This window comes from Aspergillus pseudodeflectus, assembly GCF_044049435.1.
Source record: "Aspergillus pseudodeflectus strain CBS 756.74 chromosome Unknown BJX68scaffold_11, whole genome shotgun sequence".
NCBI lineage: Eukaryota > Fungi > Ascomycota > Eurotiomycetes > Eurotiales > Aspergillaceae > Aspergillus > Aspergillus pseudodeflectus.
In genome coordinates, this window is record NW_027263787.1 from 498,446 (window position 1) to 521,859 (window position 23,414).

General features: G+C 50.1%; 10 protein-coding genes across 10 annotated transcripts; 4 read left to right on the plus strand and 6 right to left on the minus strand.

Moving 5' to 3' along the window:
• Positions 1 to 73: 73 nt before the first annotated feature.
• On the minus strand, positions 74 to 675 carry BJX68DRAFT_264610 (uncharacterized protein; the record flags this gene model as incomplete). Its single annotated transcript, XM_071044995.1, has 4 exons — positions 74 to 151; positions 261 to 353; positions 522 to 579; positions 638 to 675. The coding sequence occupies 4 exons, from the start codon at positions 673 to 675 to the stop codon at positions 74 to 76; spliced, it is 267 nt and encodes an 88-aa protein (XP_070901573.1).
• Positions 676 to 978: 303 nt separating this feature from the next.
• Positions 979 to 3,231, minus strand: BJX68DRAFT_32468 (Elongator subunit ELP3). The gene is made up of 2 exons (XM_071048981.1): positions 2,789 to 3,231; positions 979 to 2,738 (listed from the first exon to the last, which is right to left on the minus strand). Exons 1-2 carry the CDS (start codon positions 3,096 to 3,098, stop codon positions 1,315 to 1,317), a joined length of 1,734 nt encoding a protein of 577 aa, XP_070901574.1. The 5' UTR covers positions 3,099 to 3,231; the 3' UTR covers positions 979 to 1,314.
• Positions 3,232 to 3,338: 107 nt separating this feature from the next.
• On the plus strand, positions 3,339 to 5,439 carry BJX68DRAFT_232359 (succinate--CoA ligase (GDP-forming) subunit alpha). Its single transcript, XM_071039473.1, has 7 exons — positions 3,339 to 3,662; positions 3,740 to 3,768; positions 3,841 to 3,967; positions 4,024 to 4,086; positions 4,146 to 4,171; positions 4,231 to 4,313; positions 4,382 to 5,439. The coding sequence occupies exons 1-7, from the start codon at positions 3,502 to 3,504 to the stop codon at positions 4,880 to 4,882; spliced, it is 990 nt and encodes a 329-aa protein (XP_070901575.1). The 5' UTR covers positions 3,339 to 3,501; the 3' UTR covers positions 4,883 to 5,439.
• Positions 5,440 to 5,879: 440 nt separating this feature from the next.
• BJX68DRAFT_253950 (RFX family transcription factor) lies at positions 5,880 to 8,696 on the plus strand (the record flags this gene model as incomplete). Its single annotated transcript, XM_071042810.1, has 4 exons — positions 5,880 to 5,895; positions 6,014 to 6,740; positions 6,798 to 7,115; positions 7,175 to 8,696. The coding sequence occupies 4 exons, from the start codon at positions 5,880 to 5,882 to the stop codon at positions 8,694 to 8,696; spliced, it is 2,583 nt and encodes an 860-aa protein (XP_070901576.1).
• A 480-nt stretch (positions 8,697 to 9,176) lies between these two features.
• Positions 9,177 to 9,670, minus strand: BJX68DRAFT_32580 (uncharacterized protein). Its single transcript, XM_071048983.1, has one exon. It carries the CDS (start codon positions 9,492 to 9,494, stop codon positions 9,240 to 9,242), a length of 255 nt encoding a protein of 84 aa, XP_070901577.1. The 5' UTR covers positions 9,495 to 9,670; the 3' UTR covers positions 9,177 to 9,239.
• An 84-nt stretch (positions 9,671 to 9,754) lies between these two features.
• Positions 9,755 to 11,845, minus strand: BJX68DRAFT_232370 (uncharacterized protein). Its single transcript, XM_071039474.1, has 4 exons — positions 11,688 to 11,845; positions 11,660 to 11,662; positions 10,642 to 11,493; positions 9,755 to 10,575 (listed from the first exon to the last, which is right to left on the minus strand). Coding segments are annotated over exons 2-4 (1,584 nt in total). The 5' UTR covers position 11,662; positions 11,688 to 11,845; the 3' UTR covers positions 9,755 to 9,845.
• Positions 11,846 to 11,960: 115 nt separating this feature from the next.
• On the plus strand, positions 11,961 to 13,810 carry BJX68DRAFT_232373 (E1 ubiquitin-activating protein AOS1). The gene is made up of 4 exons (XM_071039475.1): positions 11,961 to 12,278; positions 12,336 to 12,393; positions 12,452 to 12,623; positions 12,687 to 13,810. Exons 1-4 carry the CDS (start codon positions 12,251 to 12,253, stop codon positions 13,566 to 13,568), a joined length of 1,140 nt encoding a protein of 379 aa, XP_070901579.1. The 5' UTR covers positions 11,961 to 12,250; the 3' UTR covers positions 13,569 to 13,810.
• Positions 13,811 to 15,987, minus strand: BJX68DRAFT_232378 (Ytp1 family protein). Its single transcript, XM_071039476.1, has 5 exons — positions 15,806 to 15,987; positions 15,661 to 15,738; positions 14,737 to 15,579; positions 14,550 to 14,679; positions 13,811 to 14,492 (listed from the first exon to the last, which is right to left on the minus strand). Exons 1-5 carry the CDS (start codon positions 15,923 to 15,925, stop codon positions 14,149 to 14,151), a joined length of 1,515 nt encoding a protein of 504 aa, XP_070901580.1. The 5' UTR covers positions 15,926 to 15,987; the 3' UTR covers positions 13,811 to 14,148.
• BJX68DRAFT_232381 (SWI5/SAE3 family protein) lies at positions 15,987 to 16,930 on the plus strand. The gene is made up of 3 exons (XM_071039477.1): positions 15,987 to 16,434; positions 16,497 to 16,582; positions 16,725 to 16,930. Exons 1-3 carry the CDS (start codon positions 16,336 to 16,338, stop codon positions 16,882 to 16,884), a joined length of 345 nt encoding a protein of 114 aa, XP_070901581.1. The 5' UTR covers positions 15,987 to 16,335; the 3' UTR covers positions 16,885 to 16,930.
• A 29-nt stretch (positions 16,931 to 16,959) lies between these two features.
• Positions 16,960 to 21,965, minus strand: mdr1 (ABC multidrug transporter Mdr1). The gene is made up of 3 exons (XM_071048986.1): positions 20,975 to 21,965; positions 17,631 to 20,923; positions 16,960 to 17,577 (listed from the first exon to the last, which is right to left on the minus strand). The coding sequence occupies exons 1-3, from the start codon at positions 21,383 to 21,385 to the stop codon at positions 17,220 to 17,222; spliced, it is 4,062 nt and encodes a 1,353-aa protein (XP_070901582.1). The 5' UTR covers positions 21,386 to 21,965; the 3' UTR covers positions 16,960 to 17,219.
• Positions 21,966 to 23,414: the final 1,449 nt, after the last annotated feature.

Consider the following 23,414-nt stretch of genomic DNA (forward strand, 5'->3'; position numbering starts at 1 on the left):
CTCTTTTCCACCGACATACCCATATAAAGACGTAGAAAATAGACAAACAAGATAACGGTTGCAAATAGGTACTCTAATTCAGAGATATAGCTCCACCTCGGCTGGCTCGAATATGCAGGTACGCCTGGAAGGCACAGAAAACGAAAAATCCCTACATTGTTGTGTCTCGTCAGCCAAGTCGTTCGAATCGACTTTGGAGCTGGGTGCGAAGTGTTTGGCACCGCATTGACGCCGGGTAATGGTGTATAGGCTCGACTTACAATATAGACAAACACAGCTGTAAATATCGAGGCAGCGACAGCTCCACCATCCTCCGGTTCGCCTTCTGAACCGGTAAAGCCGTGGTGTTCAGCCTGTTGTATTCGGAGGGTTAGTTGCGAGTTTCAACTGGTCTTTAAGTGATGGGGAAGTCGATTTATATCGAGTCATTGCAGGGAAAGTGTGTATGTATGGATAGCAGAGACGAGGCTTTGAGACAATATAGGGGAGAGCGTCGGGCGAGGGAGCCGGAGTTGACGCACCTTGAAGAGTGATCCGAGGACGGAGAGGATGACGATGGCAAAAAGAGAGATGACCACGCTATATGCATGAGATAATATGTCAGCTCGGGTCTATTCACAGCAGTGGAGAAGCATACCAGGACCAGGCGTTTAGCACAGATACGACGGGCTTCATTGTGAGGTTGGTTGTTGATCGGGGTGATCAGAAGGCGGAACAGCGCAAGTTTGGTAGCCTGGCGGCAGTGGAAGAAGTCCGGATGACCTGTGAGTAATCGGCCAGTAAGATTATAAGTATACAAGAGCCTTGAGAGAAGGGGAAGACAGATGGATGCGTCGGCAATATCGAAGTTGAACGCCGCTCAGCAGTGGGTTGGCGTCTGGGATGATGAAGCTCAGCGGATGACATCCGGCCTAAACCGCTTTTGGCATCGATGTCCAAGCCCCAACGCACCTTAATCATGACGGCAGCGAGGGCAACAAGACGAACGATGGCGATTATGAGGACCTAAACATCTACTCGAGCTCCTTCATTGTACCTCGCATGCAAGAGCTATGTAAATCCCGCTTCTTACGCCAACTATGCTAAATAAATTTATCGGAGGTGGCGCCGGAAGACAAATCTATATACAGGAATTCGTTTGATGAAACGCTCCAAGCAATCCAGGATTAGCAAAAGATATGGCCACCGGAAATCTCCAAGAAACGCCGATATAGTCTTTAAAAGAAAACTTTTGTGCCATCCCGCCTTTGGTATCATCAATCATATCAATAGCAGCAACACAAATCGGAACTCCAATACTCATCATATCTGGGCTCAAACTTCATCTTCAATGGGGTCAAGCATCTTAGACATATACGGACCATCCAGCGTATATCCAAGGCGAGCATAGTAGCTTCGAACACCAACGCCAGAAATAACGCTTATTTTCTGGCTTCCGTGCTCCTCTCGCGCGATTCGCTCAGCCTCTTCCATCAGCAGTGTTCCAAATCCACGGTGCTGGAACTTGCGAGGGTCACGTCCGTGAACCGGAACTGCTGAGCCGTACACATGCAGTTCTCGAATAATACTGGTTTGCTGGCCGGTAAATTCAGGACGGAATGTGTGTGTAGGGCTGCACTTGCGCAGACGAAGCAGACCGATCAGAATATCCTGCTTGGGGTCTTCATAGGCAAGAAACGTTTCCCAGCCACCATTGGCCGTGTAGTCACGGCGGATAAGCTCAACTTGAGAGGGGCGAATCTTGTTCTTGACCTCATTGATACCAACTTCGCGTGTTCGCACGTCTCGACATGTCGTACCAAAGTCCTTCATGCGCGCTAGAGCCAACTCACGCAAGTTACCATTTTCGACGCCGGAAGTGACCAGGGGCATTGGGATGTCACGTTGAACACGGTATATACGGGTCCAAGGTGGAATAAGAGCGAGAATACGAGCAACGAGGTCGACAAGCGCGTTGGGGGTGTAATTCTTGTAGCGACCTGTCCTCCACAGCTCATACAGTCCGGTTCCGCGAATGACGAGCGTGGGATAGATCTTCAGACCGTCTGTGCGAAAAGCTGGGTTCTCAAAATATTCTTCGAATTGAAACAAGTCGCGCTCCATGCCGACATTGGGCAGGTCAGGCATCATATGGCTGACCACCTTGAATCCAGCATCCTTGGCAAGCTTAAAAGTTTCTGCAACTGCCGCAACTGTGTGGCCACGGTTCGTATCCCTCGCGACATCTTCGTAGAGACTCTGTACACCAATCTCAAGTCGTGTGCAACCATACCGAAGCATACTGCTCAAGTGTGTATCCAAACAGTAATCCGGACGAGTTTCAATCGTAATGCCGACACATTTTATGTTGCTCATCTCCCCAGCTTGCACAGCTTCATCAACATTGTCGGTCTGGTAGCCACTTAACGCATTGTGCAGCTGAGCAACAAAGGAGTCTCGATAGTCTTCCGGCAGAGACATAAAGGTTCCTCCCATAATGATATATTCAACCTTATCAACGCTGTGGCCAAGCGACTTAATCTGATCGACTCGTCCTCTGGCTTGCTCGAAGGGATCGTAACGGGCACGGATTGCTCGCATCGACGTCGGCTCATAACCGGTGTAGGACTGTGTAGAGTATTCGAAATCCGAGTCCGGACCGCCGGGACAATAGACACAAATGTTACCAGTGTATGCGATATGGGGGCAACGGTGAGGTTTGCTCATGACAGCGACCACGGCAATTCCGGAAGACGTTCCTAGGAAGTTGTCAGCGACGCGCACTCGCTCAACGGACTGGAAAACATACGAATCGGCTTCGCAATCAGCTTGGGGAGAATATATTTCTTGTAGTGTTCAGGAACAGCTGCAATAATGGCGGTTAAAGGAGGCTGACTTCCTAGATTATGCTTCTTCGCGATCTGGCCGCGAAGCTTGTTGAGATTGATGTCCTTTTTAGGCGCCATAGGATCTTTCTGCGCCTCATATTCCTGGATTAGAGCATTTGCGATATCAGAGCAAGCTCTCATAAAGCGTTCATTTTCCGGTAGTAGCTTGGAATTGTTCTTATGTGTTTTTTTGGTGGTGGGTGGCGGGGCGGTCATTGTGAGAGTTGCCATGGTGGACGGCTACCACGCGTAACTCGCGGGGGGTAATGGTACAAGGGCAGACGTGTAGAGCTCGAGTCCGGAATATCGCCAGCGAGATAACGACATAAAACCGTGATTTGGTGCTGTATCGGGGAGTGGTTAGTATGTATGCAAGAGGAAAAATCAAGGCTGAGGGGAGGCTTCCCGACCGCCCGCGATAAAACTCTCGGATTAAAGCTTTGCCCAGCGTCCCGAACAAATGGCCAAATCCGTGTTTCGAACCGAGTATCGCTGCTCGCTTTCTGCCCTTGTTCGTCCTTCTCAACCTCAATCCCCAACCCTCTAAGGCTTGTCTTGCCCGTCTCGCGGTGCAATCTCCTCTCTATCCTTTGCATTTCGTCCCTTTTCCCTCTTTCCCTCCGACTCTTCCGCTATGCAAGCCTTTCGTCGGAACGCGGCTTCTGCCCTTCGAAATGCTGCCCCCGTTCAGCGCCGGGCATACTCCGCTGGACCTTACTCTGAGACCGTGAAGAACCTTCGCATCAATGGCGACACCAAGGTGCTCTTCCAGGGATTCACCGGAAAGCAGGGAACGTATGTAGAATCCGTCCGGAATCTGCAGGATCAATATCTGGAGAGATGCTGATATGCGCCCCTTTGGCCGTCTATAGTTTCCACGCCGAACAAGCAATTGCCTATGGTATAATCTGGCATTCTCCTCGTCAAGCGTTTGACGCGCTCATCCACTAGCTCGGAAGCTCACACGTCACAGGCACCAAGGTTGTCGGCGGTACCAACCCCAAGAAGGCTGGCTCTACACACTTGGACCTCCCGGTTTTCGCGAACGTTAGCGACGCTGTCAAGGAGACCGGCGCCACTGCTTCGGCTATCTTCGTTCCGTAAGGATATGACAAGCTATGATTTCAAGGTGCTCTTACTGATATCTCGGGTCTAGTCCTCCCGTTGCTGCTAAGGGTATCGAGGAGGCCATCGAGGCTGAAGTTCCTCTCGTTGTCTGGTAAGCTCCGCTTGCCTTGCTCAATAGTCCTTACGCTGAATGCTGACTGTTTTTCATAGTATCACCGAGGGTATCCCTCAACATGGTATAGACCCACAGGATCATGGATAGCTCACTTCTTATGAAACTAACTGACCTTCGCAGACATGGTCCGTATCACCGACATCCTGAAGACCCAGAACAAGACCCGTCTGGTTGGACCCAACTGCCCCGGTATCATCGCTCCCGTAAGTACTCGCACTTGCCCTTAGTAGCGCGCGGACAAGTACTCATACTGATCGTTTCATCTATCTAGGGCCAATGCAAAATCGGTATTATGCCTGGTTTCATTCACAAGCGTGGTCGCGTTGGTATCGTCTCCCGCTCCGGCACTCTGACCTATGAGGCTGTGAACCAGACCACTCAGGCTGGTCTCGGCCAGTCCCTGGTTGTTGGTATCGGTGGTGACCCCTTCTCCGGCACCAACTTCATCGACTGCCTGCGCATCTTCCTTGAGGATGAGGAGACAGATGGTATCATCATGATTGGTGAAATCGGTGGTAGCGCCGAGGAGGACGCCGCCGAGTTCTTCAAGGCCAACAACAAGTACAACAAGCCTGCCGTTGGTTTCATTGCCGGCATCAGTGCTCCTCCAGGCCGCCGCATGGGCCATGCTGGTGCCATTGTTAGCGGTGGTAAGGGTGGTGCCGACTCCAAGATCTCTGCTCTCGAGAGCGCCGGTGTTGTTGTGGAGCGAAGCCCTGCCGCCCTTGGCAAGTCTCTGCTTGCTGAGTTTGTGAAGAGGGACTTGGTTTAGATTTGATTGTGAGCAAATTCTCTGAATATGTCTGCAAGGGATTTCACTATCCAGGTGTTCGGTCGCAGCATCAACGATGGTGACTGACCCTCTTGCTTTCTGCTAGATTCCCGCTCGCCGTTCTCCTGGTACCTTCTGTATTTTTTCCTCTTTCCGTCATGGTCATTTCATATGTTTAGAGAGGTAGGAAGTAATTAGTTTTCTTATGTAAATTTTGAAGATTCTTTTCCTGCAAAGTGCACCAGTTCTACGGCGGGGGTACTGCTCCACATAAAGTACTACGGAGTGTAGGGCATTGATCGACGTTGACATCTGCTTGCTCTATCTATGCTGTTTGAGCAAGGATTGGGTAAGTTTCCGCTTGCTTTCATGTATGTAATTATCATATAGCTATGCAAGTGAACTTATAGCTTCTCAGGTATATATATCTGGTCAAGTGAAACTGCAAATAACGGGAGATATTTGCAGGAAGCTACAGTATCCTTCGTAAAGAGTTTTCTCTTGAAACTTCCGAAATTGAAGAAAAGCTCTCCCTGAGTAATCAAAAATAATAAACCGATTGCTAGAACAGCTCAGCTCTCAAACCCCATAGATGAGAATAACATGGAGCAGATTGTGACGTACCTTACCTAAGCTGCACGTGACGCACCAGCTTTGTTTTCGTTGCTTGAGGAACGGGGGACTCTGTTTATTCTTGCCTGTCCCTCGACCTCGCCAAACCAATCTCCCAACCGCCATGAGCCCTCTGGAGTACGACACCTTGGAATAAAGAGCATAAAGCTAACGATATTCTATAAAATTAACATTCTACGCCTTTTTCCCGCTTGGGGTTGTGTCCAAGTCGATTCTGAGCAAGGATCAAAACAGACGGGCGCCAGCCAACCTATTATTATTGCCCGTGGTTACCCACTGTTTTGCACCTAGCAACCAGGAAGAACCCCAAGCAACACCACCACCACCGACGTGCTGCGAGCGCAAGAGCGTCTGAAAAAGGAAGATGCCTTCAGATCTTGGTAAGAAGCTGCATTTTCCCTGCATTTATCCCGCTTGCCCCCAACCCACCCATTGTCCCGGGGCTGGGACCGACCTCCTCGTCCTAGTTGCTGGTTTGCTGACCTGCGGTGACACCAGGTCGCGCAGCCTCACAGTCTTCCAGTGCGGCTTCTCAAACAACACAGATTGCCGCTTCTCATAGTCGCCCTGGAACAGCAGATCTAATGAGATCGCGCTCCGAGACGGTAGTGTCGAGAAACAGCCGTCGCCCAAGGTCGAGAGGCTCGACCGCTAGTATTCATTCGACCACTACCCAACAGACCCAGGACCAACAACTTACCGATGGCTTCTCCCAGTTCCTACCGGCCCAGGCGTCTGCTGGACCCAACATCTTCAGTACTAACCCGGAGGAAATCATTATGCGATTCGGTCAGCAATTATCACATACAGTCAATGGAACCTCTTTAGATCTAACAATCCCAGATACACACCACCATGTCATGGGCAGGGCCGATGATTTTTCTAACCACGCCATGCACGGTCATCACTTATCGCAGCATTCTATCCCTTCTGGAATCCACGCACACGGATTACCAGGCGTCGCAATACCCCAGTACCAGACCATGTATGACAGTGGAATTGAGAACCATGTACCAGACCACCTACTTGATGACCATGAGGCTTCAGAAACGGGCGCCAAGAAGAAGAAAGGGTCTAGCTCATCTCTTGCCAATGATAATGAGCTACGGAAACTTCTGCGACAATACGAAGGCTACACTCTCAAGCAAATGGCCGCGGAAGTCCTCAAACACGAGGGGGCAGGTGGCAAGGCGGAGAAGGTCAAACAAGTCTTTGCGATGATCTGGTAAGAACCGAAGCTATGGTACATAGGCCTGATCGCCGCTGCTCACATGCACTGTAGGTTGAAAGAGAACTGCAGGAAAAGCAGTGGTTCCGTCCGACGAGATCGAGTCTACTGCTGCTACGCAGAGAAGTGTGGTACTGAACGGGTTTCAGTGTTGAATCCTGCCTCATTCGGAAAGCTCGTGCGGATCATATTTCCAAATGTACAAACGCGTCGTCTAGGCGTCCGCGGAGAGTCGAAGTATCATTATGTTGACTTGACGGTCATCGAGGAGAAGCAGCAAAAGTCAACACCACAACAGGCTCAGTTCCAATCCCTCGATGCAACAACGTCTGGCGCCACAGAAGCTACCAATGGAGAAGTGACGCAAAAGAGGTAAGTTGAACTTCTCGACTCGATCATGTCACATGTTCCAAAACTCATGTTGTGTATAGTGCGAGCGTGGTATCGCAACCCACTGCCGACACGGCACTATTTCCTTCTCCCACAACATCGTTTGCTCCGAAGGTTGTCGCGAGCATAGCAAACTTTGGCTGCGGGTGCCAGTCACGGGCTACAGACGACTCTGATATTACCCTGGAAAATGTTGCTAGCCATTCTGGGAAGTTAATACACCAGATGCTTCAACTACCAACCACGGATGGATCCTCGGTAGATACCGACTCCCTGCAACTACCTGATATCAAGAATTTCCTGCCCGCCAATACAGATTCCAGAGTAGCGGCAGCCCTTGCCGCTCTTTATCGTTCTCACTGCATCTCGGTCATTGATAGCTTCCGATACTGCAAGGAGCGCAACCTCCTTCGTTACTTCTCTGCATTTCATGGGACTCTGACCGTTCCGGTGCAGAAATTATTGACGCACCCCAATCTTGCCCCGTGGATCAAGGAGTGCGACTGGTTGATGTACCAGAAGATGATTGCTTTTGTGGCACCACTGACGACACAAGTTGTTCCCAAACTTGTTCTGGACGCGTTCAGCTCAATATCACAGCGACTCACAGCCCATATTGCCGACACTTTTAAGACTCAGCCTGTACATGTATCATTGGCGCGACTGATACCGGCCCATATCTTTTGCAGTCTCCTGAGACATATGCTCGATGTGAACCAGTCTGCGAATGCCGCCGCTGCATGGCTCTGTCACCCTGACAACCGAAACCAGATGTGGCTTGACTTTAAAACATTGGTCGATCCGAAGGAGATGATCACGAGGGCGAATATTCCAACTTGCGCAGAACAAGCTACGGAGCGGATACTGACGCACGATGTTCGTGCTCTCCTTACGCCTATTACTGACCTGAATCTTTCCCAGTCTGATTCAGAGCGGAGTACTCCAGAACACAAATTTCCTGTGGATGAGTCTGTGGGGGAGGAATACAACTTCCCAGACAAATGGATCTCTTTCATACTCAACCTTCCCAATATCTTCCCCCAACACCGCACGCAGTGCATAATAGAGCGCGTGGACGCCTTGTGGGACTGTATTCTTCGCCGATTGACATTAGGAGGGGCCCAGAGCTTTAGTGCTTGGTGGATGACAAAAGTTTTCTTCCACGAAATGATGTTATGGCAGGCAGAAAAGGGTGGTTTCATGCATTACACACCAAGCACTTTGCAGAAAACAGGTCTGGACTTCGACCAGTCTGGACCCGGAGGTCTTCTTCTGAAACCGTCTTCTAATGCTGCCGATCAGAACGGAAGATCCACAACATCGGATTCACAAACTGGCTCATCGATAGACCGATCACAGATGGAGGTTGAAACAAACCTTAGCCACGTCGAGAACGAGAAGCCCAATGATATCAACGAGAGTCTAACGAGTTTTCCTGCCCCAAATCACGACGACAGCGCTATTGACCTTGACGATGACTCGATGTTGATGACTGTGGGCAAATACGGCGATATGATGGTCTCCGACCCAGCAGATGCTGAAGGAGATGTGGTGGTCATATAGCCGTCATGCGGCCCGATTTGGATTTCTGCTCTTCCGCCACTTTTTTTTTTGGGAAGAATAAAAATTAGCCACTACATGGGTGGAGTTGGAATGTGTTTTATTAGGAGTATTGGTTTTATGTTTGTTTTATGTACAAGGAAGGGCTGGCGTTGGATGAACATTACACGAGAGACGAGCAACGTGAACATCGATTTCGAGATTCATCATTGATTAACCGACACTGCAGCATTATATCTGGCCGCGACTGATAACCATGCATGTCTACCAGCGTGGTTGAACCCGCTCGAGACGCTGGCCAGTTTTGTCTAATCCTCCTTTTGCCTATTCGCTTTCTTGCTCTATTCGTTGGGCACAGACGTTGTCTCTGTACATATTACGTTGCTGTTGGGCTGCAGCTTATGGACTACCTACCATGACTTCGGTTATAAGGCGTTTGTTACATCTATGAGCTCGATTAATTACCTTGCATTTGATTTCCTCGATGCCTTACGGTTACTGCAGCGAATGCCTACTTTTTACGATGAACCAAGCTTCCGGATTATCCTAACTGATTAAGACATCGCAGATGGCTATCTCAAACTTTGTTAAAGTAGTATTCGACACTGCTTCAAGACCGAATATCAAGATAATTCTTACATGTGTGTTCACATCTACTTCAGAGACAATGCTGTACAAGAGCAGATAAAGGTATAAGCATACTCCGGTCTGGACCGGAGATGTTGCCCTTCGCGACTCGCGAGTCCGATCTGACGAGCTCGAGTAGTCTTGTTTTACTGAGGTTGTGTCTGATATGTTCATATGACTGCCGGTCTTCTCTCCACATAGGGTGTGTTCATGCAGGTGTCGCAAGTGCGTGCAATGGGTGGACAACCCTGACGAGGAATGACACAGGCCGTCAATGAGCCCGAGCCATACCCGAGTACTTCGTCTAGAACGGCTTCGAGCTACTGGGCTAACTTATCTGACTCCCGCAGCAGGAAAGAATCTCGGGCCAGCATAGCCATGAGCAATGACACTTTGAATGTCTATGTTGCCTGCGTTGTAGGGACTCCATAGTTTGATCAGAATGTATCGTCCCGATCTGTATCATGGGATAGGGTTAGATACCTCCTAGAGAGAAGAGGAAGAAACGAACAAGATGGGTGGGTCTTACGGAGGAGGGTCGAATTTGAGGCTGACGCTACTCTTAGGTCGCTTAATGAAGAATTGAGCAAGGGGCTTCATAAGCTCAAAGTTTCTGGATCGAGAGCTTGGCCCTGAGCGTGGTGCAGAGGGCGCATTCGGTGGAACTGGCTGTGTTGTATTTCCAATATGGCGATTTCTAGGTATTTCATCTTGCTCCATGGCATATTGACGGCGCATGGCCCGTACTTGTCGCTGTAAGTCGCGCCGGCGTGAGTTAAATGAATTGGATTCGGACGTATCATCGTCCTCGCTAGTGTCCTCTGTCTCCGAGCAGAGAAAATCATCAGATGGGTATAGCGCAGCCATTCTTTCCAATCTCGTCATTTGAGAATTTTGGCGCGATGAGAAATCTCCTCCGGGCCTTTCGTGCTCATTAATTTCCGGACGCTCATCATACTCTAGGGTAACATGAAAGTCCCCTGGCAGATCTGTCTCGTGGCTAGGAGATCCGCATGTGTTTTCACTGGCGTCCGTATCCGACTCCGATGTGGTATCAAAACCGGCTAGGGCTTCCCGATCTAGTGTCTGTAAAGGCGTTCGATAAGAATTCAAGTATTCTTGTGACGGCTGCATTCCTGTACGGCGATGACCACGATAATTATTATTTGAGCTGGTGTACTGGATCTGATGTTGAGCCGTACGAGCAAGGAGTTCGTCGGATGACATGGAGACGAAGACCATTCCTGCTTGTATCCTAAGAAGAACAAAAAAAGCATTAGCAATAGCGTCGACATTCCTCTTCGCTCCAGGTTGAACATACGGGGCGTCGTAGCCAGACTTGGGCGCTTTGATAACAAGCTTATTCAGACAGAACGGAGTTTCCCCCCGGTGTTTCAGGATCAGATTACAGCGGTCTGATTTTGTGCAGTAGACAGACGAGTCATTTCGAAGGATGTTTTCTGGCCATGAACTGTCGCCCTCGGGTTCGTACGTGCCTCCATCGCAACCAGCCAACTCCATTTTCAAGGTTCCGGGAACGACTTGACCATACTGCCCATACCGGAGGCTCTGGAGTCCCTCCCTATTATCATCCGAGTCGAGCTTCCTGCGCTTAGCCCGCCACCTGTCTGTTTGATCATGATCCGGCTCTAAGGGCATGGTGGTTGGGGAATCGAGGCGTGCGATTGGTTGATCGAGAATGGAATCTCTATGCCTCCTACTACGACCGGGTCGACTTCCACCCCTCACAGCACGGGTCCTTGTAGCTCTGCCGACTGGCGGCGTATTGACGGATGGGCTTGAATCGTGATTCATGATTGCAACATCCAGATCTTGCAGCCTTTGTAACGCTGAGTGGGCAGGGTCAGGGCGCACACCATGAGCGCGACCTCCTCGAGAGGAACCCTCACTTTGTAGCTCCCTGATCTGTTGGTCCACAAATGCTCTCGTTTGGTCAAAGGTATATCGGTCCCTGGCGCGCTCGGAACGGAACTCCTCCAACTCTTGGTTAAGGGTCTCTAATGCGCGGGCGGAAGAGTCTCGATTACGCTCTGAGTTTAGCAAATCCCGTAGATGCTGCAAACGATTTCCATTTGGACGGCGAGGGCGATCGTTGGGTCTAGATCCACGAGCGGCAGGACGGGAGGCGGGAGGATAGTCGTAATTCCCCGACTAGAGTTGAGAAGAAGAAACGAAAGTCAACAATTGCAAGATTGGCTACAAGCCCCCGGCAGGCTAACGAGGGAAACTCGGTTTAGGACAAGCGATAAAAAAACTGTATTGTCTGCGACATACCATCCTATAGAAGCAGGGTGACCTCGGAGGTGAGTGATAGCCTGATAGGAGAGGGGAAGAGTAACTACGTACCTAATAATAGGGCCAGTGTCCTGAGTGCGACGGACAGCGGGGAAACAGCTACTCCAAGTTCAAGAGGCAGAATGTAAGGGGGGCCCGATCAGCGGCAAAGAGCAGAGCGAGAACCAAATAACGGTGAGTAAGAAGACGTGGAGGACGATGAGGGCAATGGTGGAGATGAGATGACGCCGGGCCCAGTTGATGCGATAGATAAAGCAGGCGGTTATCGATTGGCGCACGTGATGGCTGTCGTCTGGAGCTCCTACAGTCCTCCAATTCTGCTTCCCTAGCACCTCTTCCAAGTAGTGGGATGTTCTGCCCTCGCTGACTGTATGCATGCTAGTGGCACACAGCGTGATGCTCAACCGCCCGCTTTCCTTCTCCTCACCTTGTGTTGCCCCTCCCTGAACCTCGCTACCTTCGTACCACTTCCTCCCGATCTGCCTCTATCCACCTAAGCCTCGACCACATTGGCTTCCCTTTCCTCCAAGAATCGCTTGTCAATCGGGAGTCACTCTGAACGCGTGCCAAGTTGATATAGGCTAGATTGACGCTATACACACGCCACAATCAACATGGAGCCTCAGGACTCGATTAGCGCAGGTAACGAAATACATTTCCGAACAGCCTTATGGAGGAGCGGAGACTGAAATAACATAGACGAGATCGCACTCTACGATCGCCAAATCCGTCTCTGGGGCGTCCAGGCGCAAGAAAAGTGAGTTATTATTAGCAGCTAACACCATGTCTTCTGGCTGACATCAAGTACTTCCTAGGCTTCGATCCGCGAACATCCTCTTGATCACATTCAAGGCGCTTGCGAACGAGGTCGCCAAAAACCTGGTATTGGCGGGCATTGGTAGTCTGACCATTGTTGATGATGCCATTGTCACCGACGAAGACCTCGGCGCGCAATTCTTCATAAATCAAGACTGCCTCGGCCAAAACGTATGCCTCCAACCTGGTTCCGCTGGCTTTCCAATGTTAAGGTGTATACTAATCGCCGACTAGCGAGCGCAAGCTGCAGCTCCGGCTGTTCGCTCCATGAACCCACGGGTCCAGCTTCATATCGACACAGACAACATAGCCAACAAGCCTCCAGAATTCTTCGCGCGATTCGATATCACAATCGCAACTGAGCTGAGTTTCTCAATGCATGCGAGCATAAACGCGGCGTGTCGTCTCGCTGGTCGCCCATTCTACGCCGCAGGACTGCATGGATTCTACGGATTTGTCTTTGCCGACCTCATCGAGCATGATTTCGTGATTGAGCGATCACAATCAAATGTCGCATCAGCATCTCGAGAAACCCTGACGCGGACAATTCTGGACATCAAAACCAAGAGGGAGAACGGGAAAGTTATTGAAATGGTTACAAAGCGGGAGACGTATTCGCCTCTACTCTTAGCCAACACTTCACCACTTCCTGAAGATTACACCCGTCTACCCCGCCGCAGAAGACAAGTGACACCACTTCTCAGTTGCCTCCGAGCAACGTGGGAATTCCAGAAACTTAGCCAAGGCAGACTGCCGACCTTTGATGATTTCGAGGTATTCTGGAAGCTAGCCCACGATGTGCACCAAGAACTTAAGCTCGACATTGCTAGCATTGACGCCGTATTTCTACGGAAATTTATCCAAAATCTCGGCTCTGAATTGAGTCCTGTGGCTGCCTTTTTAGGTGGCAGCTTAGCCCAAGATGTCATTAATGTCTTGAGCTCGCGCGAGCAACCGCTTCAGAACCTCTTGCTATTTGACGGCGAGAGATCCGTCGCGCCCATTTACCCACTTCATCCTTTCTTCCCTCCAGAGATAGAGAACGCCATGCCTGCCGTCGCTCCTGTAGCAAACCCAATTCCACTGAACGGCCATCCCGGCGTGGGACCTCTATAGTCGGCACACCGAAACCCGAATTCGCAACCTTCAGGGAGGGTTTCAGGGCACCCCGCAAGTACGGAACCGCGCTTGGGGATAACAGTTGGATTGAATCTTGGTTCGCGTGAGATTCAACGACGACATATCTATTTCCACCATTTCTTCATCCTATTAGGCCACCTCTACCTGAATAGGAAATGAATTTATGACATGTACAATAGATTTTCCAAACAAATGGAGACGGCCTGTTTGCTAAGGCACTTCACTCCCTTCTATTATCTCGAGTACGGAGTAGGCTGAACCATACACTATGGTGTGAAGGTGGATGCATTGGTTATGTACAAGAAAGCCACTGGAACGCCAACCGGAAGGACCAAAAAATCAGCCCAATTCTCAGTATTCAACAGGGAATCAGGAATAGCAGGAGGTTCCGTATAGTAAGACATGATATTTTGCAAACAATACCCAAAACACCAATATCCCAGAACCCAAAATCGAAATATTAACTTATGTATGAAGGTTTCGTTCCGTTGAAGAAGCCCTAAGAAAGAGCATGAGACACGCGAGGTAGAGGTGTAGCAGAGAGACGGGACGGGGCCTACTCCCGCTCCTTTCCAAAGAGCGGCGCACTCTCTTCATCCTCGAGTTTCTTCGGCCCTAATCTCCCGTCCCGAAGATCGATCGACTTGGCATCGTCATCCTCATCGGAGATTAGGCCCTGGAGCTCGAAGGTCTCGGCATCCTGGATGCGCTGGGCCTCCGAGGGTGAGCGTGCGTGGCCGTTCATGTAGGCGCCGTTGGGGCGGGAGCGATGGGGCTTTGAGTTTGAGGGCCCTGCACCGGCATCATCGTCTTCGATGCTGGAAGAGCGCGAGTGGGTTGGCGGTTGTGTGGTTTCGGGCCATGCGTGGACGGCGTAGATATGAAGGAGGATGTTGACGACTATAGAAAGGTTAGTGAAATCTAAGAAGGATGGTTTTGAGTGGAATGGGTGCGTACAGAGGAAGAGGATAAAGGCGATGCTGTAAAGGATGAGCACGTAGGAAACGTGTGTGACTCCGGCATCTTCGAGGAGTTGCATTTGCTCCTCAGTGGCGCCCATGAAGAGGAAGCCCGAGGCGTATAGTAGCTAGTGGTTGAAGTTAGTCTTGTATATCGTCTTATTTATCGTGCATATGGAACTTACAAAAGGCGTCAGGTACTGGAAGCTGTTCGGGTCGGTACCATCCGCGCTTAGGGTACTTTTGTCCCTCAGAACGAAGGAGATTTCGATGATCCTGGTGAGACCAGCTGCCATCAAAGTATATCCGAAGATGGTATGAATCATAGTGCTGATCATCGAGTGCTGCGGGTGGCCGGACATGGCGTAACCTGTCAGAAGTATGACAATCGCGGGGATGAGGTTCCTCTTAGGTCGGCCATTTCGCTTCCGGCTCAACCAGATACCCAACAAGCCAGCGCACCACCAGACAATTCCCATAGTAGTATGCTGCAGGTCGTTGTGAACCCACGGTCCGCCCCACCGATGCTCCGTAAAGGTATTGACACAACCCCAGGCAGCGATGACCAGGGAATCGAAAAATTCTTGACTCCGGCCGGTGCGGCGCAACCAATATTGTCCAACGAGGAGGAGGATGGTAAGCAGGATACCGTACGCGATGAAGGCGCTGCCCATAATGAAGTGGGCCAAGCACTGTCCGAGATGGTCATCACGGCAGAAGCCCAGCGCAGCAATACCTCCAAAGAGCATCTGCACCCAACTGACAATCGGCATCGCCTTTCCGAGGATGCCGTGCAGAATGACGATAACCCGGCGAATCCGGCCATGAATTCCCCTTTCAATATGTAGCTTCAGATAGACACCCAGCGCCACCTGTCCGGCCAGGATGAACATCAGGATATTTGCGAACCCGGCGTGGGCGTTCTTAGCGAACTGGCGGCCCTTGTGTGCATGGCCGAGGAAATATGCGACGAGAGCAATAGCGGCTCCAATTATTTGGACAGGGACGTGCCATCGTGAGCGGACGATCTATGAAGAGACCAAGTAGACAAGATTAGACACAGGTTTCCGGAGTGAAATGAGAGACGGCTTTTCAGGGAAACAGCGTACACCGAGAACCATGCCCAGCGGGAAAATGATCCCAAAGGCCAGCCCCATAAGTATCATATGAACCCATAATGTCGAGTCCTAGAATAAGACTTTCTGTCAGTTTTGCGTGGAGCCTTAAATTGTCTTGGGCCAAGGCATGGCATACAATCGGGTCTTCGGAGGAGGCGGAGCCTTCGGGGACATGCGAATGGTCGCCGTGAGCGAGGACAGGCGATATCAGGAGAAGGGATGCAAGAACCCCACGTATAGTAGAAGGGCCCATCATCTTGCCTTCTTCGCGGAGTGTTTTGCGGAAGAGAATATCAGGAGAGGAGAGACAGCGATGAGGCCCAGGCTGCTGACGAATCTGGTCGGAAACGGAAACAAGAAATCAGCACAACGCGTATTGGCTGCCGTTGTCAGTTCCTGGATCCACCATGCTATCGATCTATGTAATGGGGATCAAAGAAATCATCCATCTTGATTTATAGCAGTGAGCATACCGTTGCACGGCAGACACCATTTTGATAGCCAGGCTATGACCAGGAATAGCCATAAGGATCGATTATTGAATGCTCCACAAACAGTCAGATAACTCCACTTCTCAACCTAGTTTGCACTTCTCATCAGGGTAGAGCATTTGATATCCTTCTTTTCTCACTCCTTTCTTTTTGATTCCATAATCTCCTACAAACGATGTCACCGAAAGCAGATCCGGCCTCTCCAGCTCCCAAAGCCCAGCAAGGAGAATCCCCTTCTACCCCTCGCCAAGCCTCCCAGCGAGGCAAGAAGCTAGCAAGTCTCCTCACTCGGACCCGAACAATCCAGTCCTCGTCCAGAAGCTAATCATTCACCAGGAGACCTTGCGAGCAACGAATAAAGACCTAGAGTCCCAAGTTGCGGCAATCGAGAGCCAAGTCGCTGAGATTCGAGCCAAACTCAAGTAAGTAAACTAAGCCACCTAGTATCATGATTGGCATTCTTTGTTTGTCCATGGTCCATTCGAAAAGAGTCCAGATTGCACCATGAGAAAATGAAACTGAAGAGTCGGTCCTGAAAATGACCTGACATTTGGAAATGTTTAGAAATGACCCCTCTGAAACAGTGAAGCGGCACATCCGGTTGCTACATGAGTACAACGAGATCAAGGATGTTGGGCAGGGATTGATAGGTCTTATTGCGGATGCCCGTGGGATGAGGCAGGTTGATGTAGAGAGGGAGTTCGGGGTCTGTGAGAAGGATTGAGGTCTTGTGAACGGCTGGGTTCAGTGATGCTTACGATGAGATGATTGATGATGTTTTTATAGATGTTACTGATTACATACGGCCAGCGGCTCGATGGAAAGTCATGGAGCGGAACAAGAATTTGCTTTTACCTCATCTAAGGTAGAGAAGAGTGTCTGCTATTATACATTGCAAGGCATCATAAATCTAATAAGATCGCACTGCCAATTGGCCCAAGGGGATCTAGGAACGGGTATAAAGGGGAAGGCCATGCCAGTATGTAACAACACATTATCAAAAGGAGAATATATCCAAGAAGGTAATAGGGAGAAAAGAAAGAGAAGAAAATGATGCAATCAATGGCCCTTGCCCAAACTTTGGAGGTTGACGAGTTCGTAGTATCGGCCCCTCTCATGAAGAAGTTCGGTGTGTGTTCCGCTCTCGACAATCTTGCCCTGGTCGAAGACATAGATTATGTCGGCCTTTTGGATCGTGCTTAGTCGGTGAGCGACAGCAATGGTGGTTCGCCCTTGGGCGGCAGCATCCAGCGCTGCCTGGACAACCTTTTCTGACTCGGAGTCGAGGGCAGATGTGGCTTCGTCTAGCAGGAGGATCTTGGGATCGCGCAAAAGCGCACGGGCAATGGCCACACGCTGTTTCTGACCACCAGACAACATGCCTCCTTTGCTACCAACAACAGTATTGAAACCATCCCTATGGCTTTGTTAGAGGTCTGCCCGTTCCAATAGATATGGGGCGGAACTTACGGTAGAGACATGATGAAATCATAGATGTTGGCGTCCTTGCAAGCTTTTACCAAAGCTTCTTCCGGTGCGTCATCTTCAGCGATTCCCAGAAGGATATTCTCCTTGATGGTACCCTGGTACAAGGTCGGTTCCTGGCTGACCAGCGACAAGAAGCGGCGGTAGGAGTTGATGTTCAATTTGCTGATATCTTGTCCGTCAACCAGAATCGATCCAGCAATTGCATCATAGAAGCGCTCAAGGAGCGCGATTGTGGTACTTTTACCACAACCACTAGGCCCAACAAGCGCAACGTACTGCCCAGGCTTCACAGACAAGTTTAACCCGCGGAGGACAGGCTGCTCAGGGCGCGTCGGGTACCTGAAGTGCACATCCCTAAACTCAATCTCACCGTGTACCGACTCGAGAGCGTCTCCCTCTTCAGACCAGTTGTCAATCTCTGGCTTCCTGTCAAACAATCGTCGGAATTCGGCGGCGGCGTTCTTCGCCTTTCCCATGTCTGGAGCGAAAGAAAATACGGTGCCTGCAGATTGGGCCCCGAATAGGATTTCAGAGAAGCAGACGAAGAATCGGAAAATATCGTACTCATGGTGGCCAAGCAGGGTTCCTCCATACCAGAAACCAAGGGCCACACAGAAGAAGACAAGGGCTTGCGAGGAGGCGTATAACACGGATGATTTCAGGACAGATATTAAGCTGGTCCTGCCTTGTTCGTCGAGTTGCGCATGATACATACCCCAAACATCCTTTTCCCGTGTTAGCGAGGCAACGGTGCGGATAGATGATGTTGCCTCGCAAGCAAAGTTTGCAGACCCTTCATAGGCAACCTTTGAGCGCGCCTGGAATTGGGCCAGCATGTAGAATCGGTAGAATCCACAGGCCAAAAGAACAGGCACAACTGAGATACAGACCAGTGCCAGTTTCCAGCCAATAGCTAGAGCAATAATGATTGCTGCACCCAAGGTAGTAGAAGTCATCAGGATTGTTCCCAATGTAACACCACTGATACCAGATAGATGTTTCGTCTCAGTAGATAAAAAAGAGGTCAAAGCACCAGTGCTGTTTTCCTCCTTGTCGAAGAATGCAATGTCCTGACGAAGCATTGACCTGAAGGCCATGCTTCGGGCGCGGCGAATAAGTCTCTCGGAGCAAATGGCAAATGCAGCGCCGGTAATAGATTGTGTAATGAATTGCACAATTCCAACCACGAAGAACATCAGAGACCAGAAGTTTGCATCATCCCGAAGTTTGCCATACTGGGATGGGTCTAGCGAGAGTGTGCTGATTGCTTTGGCATAAAGCACAGCCTGTGTAGGTTGGCCACCACCAGCAAGGACTGAGAAAATGAGACCGATGATCATGTAGAGAAGCTCGGGACGGTTGAAGGAAGCGATAAACTTGAGCAGCGACCAGAGTGAGTATTTCTGACGCTTTTCGGGACTTTTCTTTGCAAGGATCGCACTTGAAATCGACTTGTGGGTGCCTGTACGGCCGATTGCTGCCTTTTCTTCATCGTCAAGCGAGGATGATGCGCTGGTCGCAGTCTTGATACGTGCAATTTCTGCCTTGGTTTCCTCCGTGTCAATGTCCTCTTCATCATCTAGAGCGGCCGCTTCCTTCTCCTCATTGAGACGCTGGGCTTCGACGAGCTTGAAGTATGTAACCCCATGGTCGACTAACTCATCATGAGTACCCTGTTCGGTGATATTACCACCAACCAAGACGACAATGTTGTGTGCTGTTTTAATCGTAGAAAGGCGATGAGCGATCACGATAGTAGTCCGGCCCTCTGCTGCTTTCTCCAATGCTGCCTGAACAACCCCCTCGGACTTGGTATCAAGTGCAGACGTGGCTTCATCAAGGAGCAGGATCTTTGGATCACTAACCACGGCGCGGGCGATTGCAATGCGCTGTTTCTGACCACCTGAAAGGAGGAATCCCCGTTGGCCGACATTGGTCTCGTATCCTTCAGGAAGGGCAGTGATGAAGTCGTGGGCATTTGCCATTTTTGCCGCGTTTTCAATCAGCTCCCGTACTTTGTCCTCTGTTTCATGTTCGAACTTCGTTCCAATGAGACCGTGTCGAATGTTTTTATAGATAGTTGTGCCGAAAAGAACAGGCTCCTGACTGACCAGAGAGATTTGTTGACGGAGCCAGCGGAGGTTGAGATCCTGGATGTCATGGCCATCTAACAGGACGGTACCTCGGACAGGCATGTAGAAGCGCTCGACTAGACCAACCACTGTGCTTTTTCCAGAACCTGAAGGGCCTACCAGCGCTGTTGTTTTTCCAGCCGGCATTACCAGAGACACATCCTGCATGACAGTAACCTCTGGACGGGATGGGTAAATATGCTTGATGTTGCGTAATTCAATGTTGCCTTCAAAGTTCTCGAGGGTCCTTCCTTCATCAGAGTATGGATCCAATGGAGACTGGCGGTCGATTGTTGCGAAAATCTTTGCGGCAGCAGCCACACCACTGGTGAATGCCTGGGCATTTGGTGCAACATTTCCTAGTGCAAATGAACCGATCAAAATAGACATCAGGACAGTAAGAACATCACCAACGTCAACTGAGCCATCAACAAGGAAACGTGAGCCCATCCAGAAGCCAAGACCATAATTCGCGAACATCAGGCCAAACATGGTACCCACCATAAAGCCCAAAATGACCTGGTTTTTAGTTCCCCATTTCTCTGCCTCGGCTAGATGGACCTCGTACTGCTTAGCGAGCTTGTCCTGAGTACCAAATGCCGTAGCGTTTCGAATGGAACTGATGACCTCCTCGGCAACCGTTCCACCTGCACCATAGCTTTCCAGTGACTTTTTGCTGTACTTGATAATAAACTGGGACCCACCGCCCATTGTGAGAACAAGCGCAACGATCGTGGAGCTGCAGATCAAGGCCAGTTTCCAATATTTGATATATGCGATAATAAATGCCGTCACAAAGGTTGCAATGGCTGTCAAGGTGAGACCGACCTTTTCCGAGACACCATCTTGAATGAGGTTGGTGTCGGCTGTGATACGAGTTGTCACTTCACCAGCACCCAGTTTATCAAAGTAGCCGATGTTCTGGCGCAAGATAGATTCAAGGTAGTGTTCGCGGATCTTCTGCGTGACGTGCTCTCCTGTATAGATAAAGCCGACGGTGCTGACATAGACTGTAACGAATTCGCCAATTCCAAGGTACACGAAGTACAAAACGTTTTTGGTCAGCTCATCGTAGAACTCGTCGTAGGAGATGTGGTTTAGCATAATATCTTGGAAGACCGACGCCAACGACCCGAATAGAATCTAGGTATGGTTAGTCGCCAGTTCACTTAAGGCCGAAGAGGTTATACATACGGTAAACAGCGGCAATGCAGCGCCAGCAGCAATGGCACAGAGAAAACTGACTACAAGAATGAAGAGATCCATGTGTGTGGCATAGCGCCAGAGACCGAAATACGAAATGTTCACCTTCTTCTCATCTAGCTGTATTTTCAGAATCTGCCTTTCCTCCTCCGGCAAATGCGCAAGAAGCGCATCAACTTCATTAACCGACAGCGCATTGTTGCTTGACGAAGACCCAGGGCGCTGCTCTTTGCCTGCGGGGACCGCTGTTGAGCTAGTGGCGGCGGAGTGCTCGTCGGATTGTTGCTTTTCTCCAGTGGAAGGTGGGGTTAAAGACTGCTCATGCTCAGCCTTGGTAATCTGAGCATGGTCGCCTTCGCCTGCATTCCCGAGGGAAGAGGGCTCTTTTTCTGGTTGTGACATATTGTTCGGAGCGGTAGATAGAAGCGCCGAAAGAGCTGCCGAGGTCACAGGGGGGAGACTCTGGAATGGGGCGACTGCTCTACTCCATTAGGAATGTGGAAAGACTGTGCGAGGTGCAAATTATAGTAGAAGCGGCTGAAGCAGCTATACTCGAAGTAACGGAAATCGAAAAGATTTAGAGATGCACGTTATTCGTGTTAAGAGGGAAAAGAGGCTCCTCAGAAATATGCAGTCGGAGTCGGAATCGGATTGATAAGAAAGGATGAAGAAAAGAGGGACTCGTAACTTCGCAAGGGGTCGGAAGGGAGTGGTGTCGCTAATAATAAATAAATATGGACCTGCTTAGCCGGAGGAAATAATTAGGTGGACAAATGCATCGTTTCTGTTGACCCGATTTGAATTCCCCGTGTCCTCGCCAGCGATAGTCGTCACCACTGATGCCTCGATTACAGATGCAGGACTACATGCATTCCACTACCGGTTAGCCTGCCGCTAAACAAGGGCGGGTCATCGGACCCCCAAGTTCCCGAGATCTCTTTGTGACATTGTGCAGAGCTAAGCGGTCCAGGGGCAGTAATCTGAGTATTTCCGGGCAACGGGCTGGGTCTGAGCCGACCGGAAGGAATAAGATGGAAAGGATGCGATTGATCGTTGCGAACTGCAAAGCTTTACGGAGTACCGTGGACTAGTGCTTATCCAGTGAGCCATCCCGTCGCAGAATTGTTCAATTCAAATCTTGTCTGCCGACTGGAAGGTGCATGGACTCGACTCTCGAGATGACGATGTGCCAGATCGCCAGCCTTACACTTGGCATGATTCTATACCACTTTGTTTCTAGAACCTCCTCTATTGTGCCTACAGAACTCCGCTGGCCAGGACGGGGACTCTTTTCGGACTGAGATCTATGGAACCTTGAACCTTGCAAAGTGAGTCACCTCGTATTCCCATGATCATGTCACCCGAACAACAATACCAACACTGTCGCCAATCGTCGCGTGCCTCGAAGCCTGTTGGAGGCTGCCATATTCATCAGGTTGTTGGAACACTCATGTTTTCCAGTAAGAACTGACATAGTACACCAAAAGAACATAAAAATTATGCACCAACCCATTCTGACTCCCTGCTATTGGCTCTTTGATGTATTATTGTTGGAGTTTTGAGTCAGAGTCGGGGTTCTTTTGCCCCGTGTCCGAGATTTCCTCCAGACTGTTCGTGCTTGATCTTGACGTTCAATTTTGGCGATCCAGCGGGCTTTCCTGAAACTTTGGAACGCGATTGGTCCATAACATTCTCTGATTGGGCCTTTTTTGGCCGCGAAGGAAAGACCACTGCACCCACTCTATGCGGCGGACGCTGGTTTCTCTTCTTCCAAGAATCCTTAAACCTTCCGTGCAACGTTTCCATGTGTCACCGTGGTCAATGTTCACTGTCAAGCCGAACGTGTCGTATGCGAGATGTTATACGGACGGTTCGACTTGTTCAAGTTCGAAGTCATCGGAGATGTGTCAACGTTGTATGAGGGAGATCCATGGGCCCTCGCGTCCGCGGGCGCGCGTTCGTGAAGTGGGGACCTAAAGGATTCGATTCGGGCAACAGGATTTCCGCTCTAAACGAATACGATATCACCAGTTGCGTCCACGGCGCCGCGCCACCTCTCGGAATCAGCCGAGCAATCACAACCACCCCTCTGGTATGTTGTATTATTAACAAGGTCTTTCTGAACCAGACGCTTTCTTACACTCGCCACCATCTTTTAAAGTGAGACACAGACTTATCATTTATGGCTCTCACAGTACCTCGGTATCTCACCAGTCACGAAGGGTCAACGCCAATCATGTCTTTATCGCCGACAGTAGAAGATTGCCATCTTCAACAACATATCTACGGGACTTGGATATGCTTACGGGGCTTGGATAGGCCCTATCCGCTCAGTAGTATGCACTATTAGATGCTTTATCCTGGTCCGCGATTATTGGAGAGGTATTACTTCCCAAAGGGCAGTGAATAGAACCAGGCAACCGTTGTCATC

Coding starts and splice junctions, on each gene's coding strand:
- BJX68DRAFT_32468 (XM_071048981.1), bottom strand. CDS start 3,098: ATGGCAACTCTCACAATGACCGCCCCGCCACCCACCACCAAAAAAACA. Junction 2,739..2,788: donor GCTGATTGCGAAGCCGATTC/GTATGTTTTCCA, acceptor ACAACTTCCTAG/GAACGTCTTCCGGAATTGCC.
- BJX68DRAFT_232359 (XM_071039473.1), top strand. CDS start 3,502: ATGCAAGCCTTTCGTCGGAACGCGGCTTCTGCCCTTCGAAATGCTGCC. Junction 4,087..4,145: donor GAAGTTCCTCTCGTTGTCTG/GTAAGCTCCGCT, acceptor TGTTTTTCATAG/TATCACCGAGGGTATCCCTC. Junction 4,314..4,381: donor GCCCCGGTATCATCGCTCCC/GTAAGTACTCGC, acceptor TCATCTATCTAG/GGCCAATGCAAAATCGGTAT.
- BJX68DRAFT_32580 (XM_071048983.1), bottom strand. CDS start 9,494: ATGAACATATCAGACACAACCTCAGTAAAACAAGACTACTCGAGCTCG.
- BJX68DRAFT_232370 (XM_071039474.1), bottom strand. Junction 10,576..10,641: donor AAGTCTGGCTACGACGCCCC/GTATGTTCAACC, acceptor TGTTCTTCTTAG/GATACAAGCAGGAATGGTCT.
- BJX68DRAFT_232373 (XM_071039475.1), top strand. CDS start 12,251: ATGGAGCCTCAGGACTCGATTAGCGCAG. Junction 12,279..12,335: donor TCAGGACTCGATTAGCGCAG/GTAACGAAATAC, acceptor GAAATAACATAG/ACGAGATCGCACTCTACGAT. Junction 12,394..12,451: donor GGCGTCCAGGCGCAAGAAAA/GTGAGTTATTAT, acceptor AGTACTTCCTAG/GCTTCGATCCGCGAACATCC.
- BJX68DRAFT_232378 (XM_071039476.1), bottom strand. CDS start 15,925: ATGATGGGCCCTTCTACTATACGTGGGGTTCTTGCATCCCTTCTCCTG. Junction 15,739..15,805: donor CCTCCTCCGAAGACCCGATT/GTATGCCATGCC, acceptor GTCTTATTCTAG/GACTCGACATTATGGGTTCA. Junction 14,680..14,736: donor TCCAGTACCTGACGCCTTTT/GTAAGTTCCATA, acceptor TTCAACCACTAG/CTACTATACGCCTCGGGCTT.
- BJX68DRAFT_232381 (XM_071039477.1), top strand. CDS start 16,336: ATGTCACCGAAAGCAGATCCGGCCTCTCCAGCTCCCAAAGCCCAGCAA. Junction 16,435..16,496: donor CCCAGCGAGGCAAGAAGCTA/GCAAGTCTCCTC, acceptor ATCATTCACCAG/GAGACCTTGCGAGCAACGAA. Junction 16,583..16,724: donor GAGATTCGAGCCAAACTCAA/GTAAGTAAACTA, acceptor GGAAATGTTTAG/AAATGACCCCTCTGAAACAG.
- mdr1 (XM_071048986.1), bottom strand. CDS start 21,385: ATGTCACAACCAGAAAAAGAGCCCTCTTCCCTCGGGAATGCAGGCGAA. Junction 20,924..20,974: donor CTGCATTGCCGCTGTTTACC/GTATGTATAACC, acceptor AACCATACCTAG/ATTCTATTCGGGTCGTTGGC. Junction 17,578..17,630: donor GATTTCATCATGTCTCTACC/GTAAGTTCCGCC, acceptor ACAAAGCCATAG/GGATGGTTTCAATACTGTTG.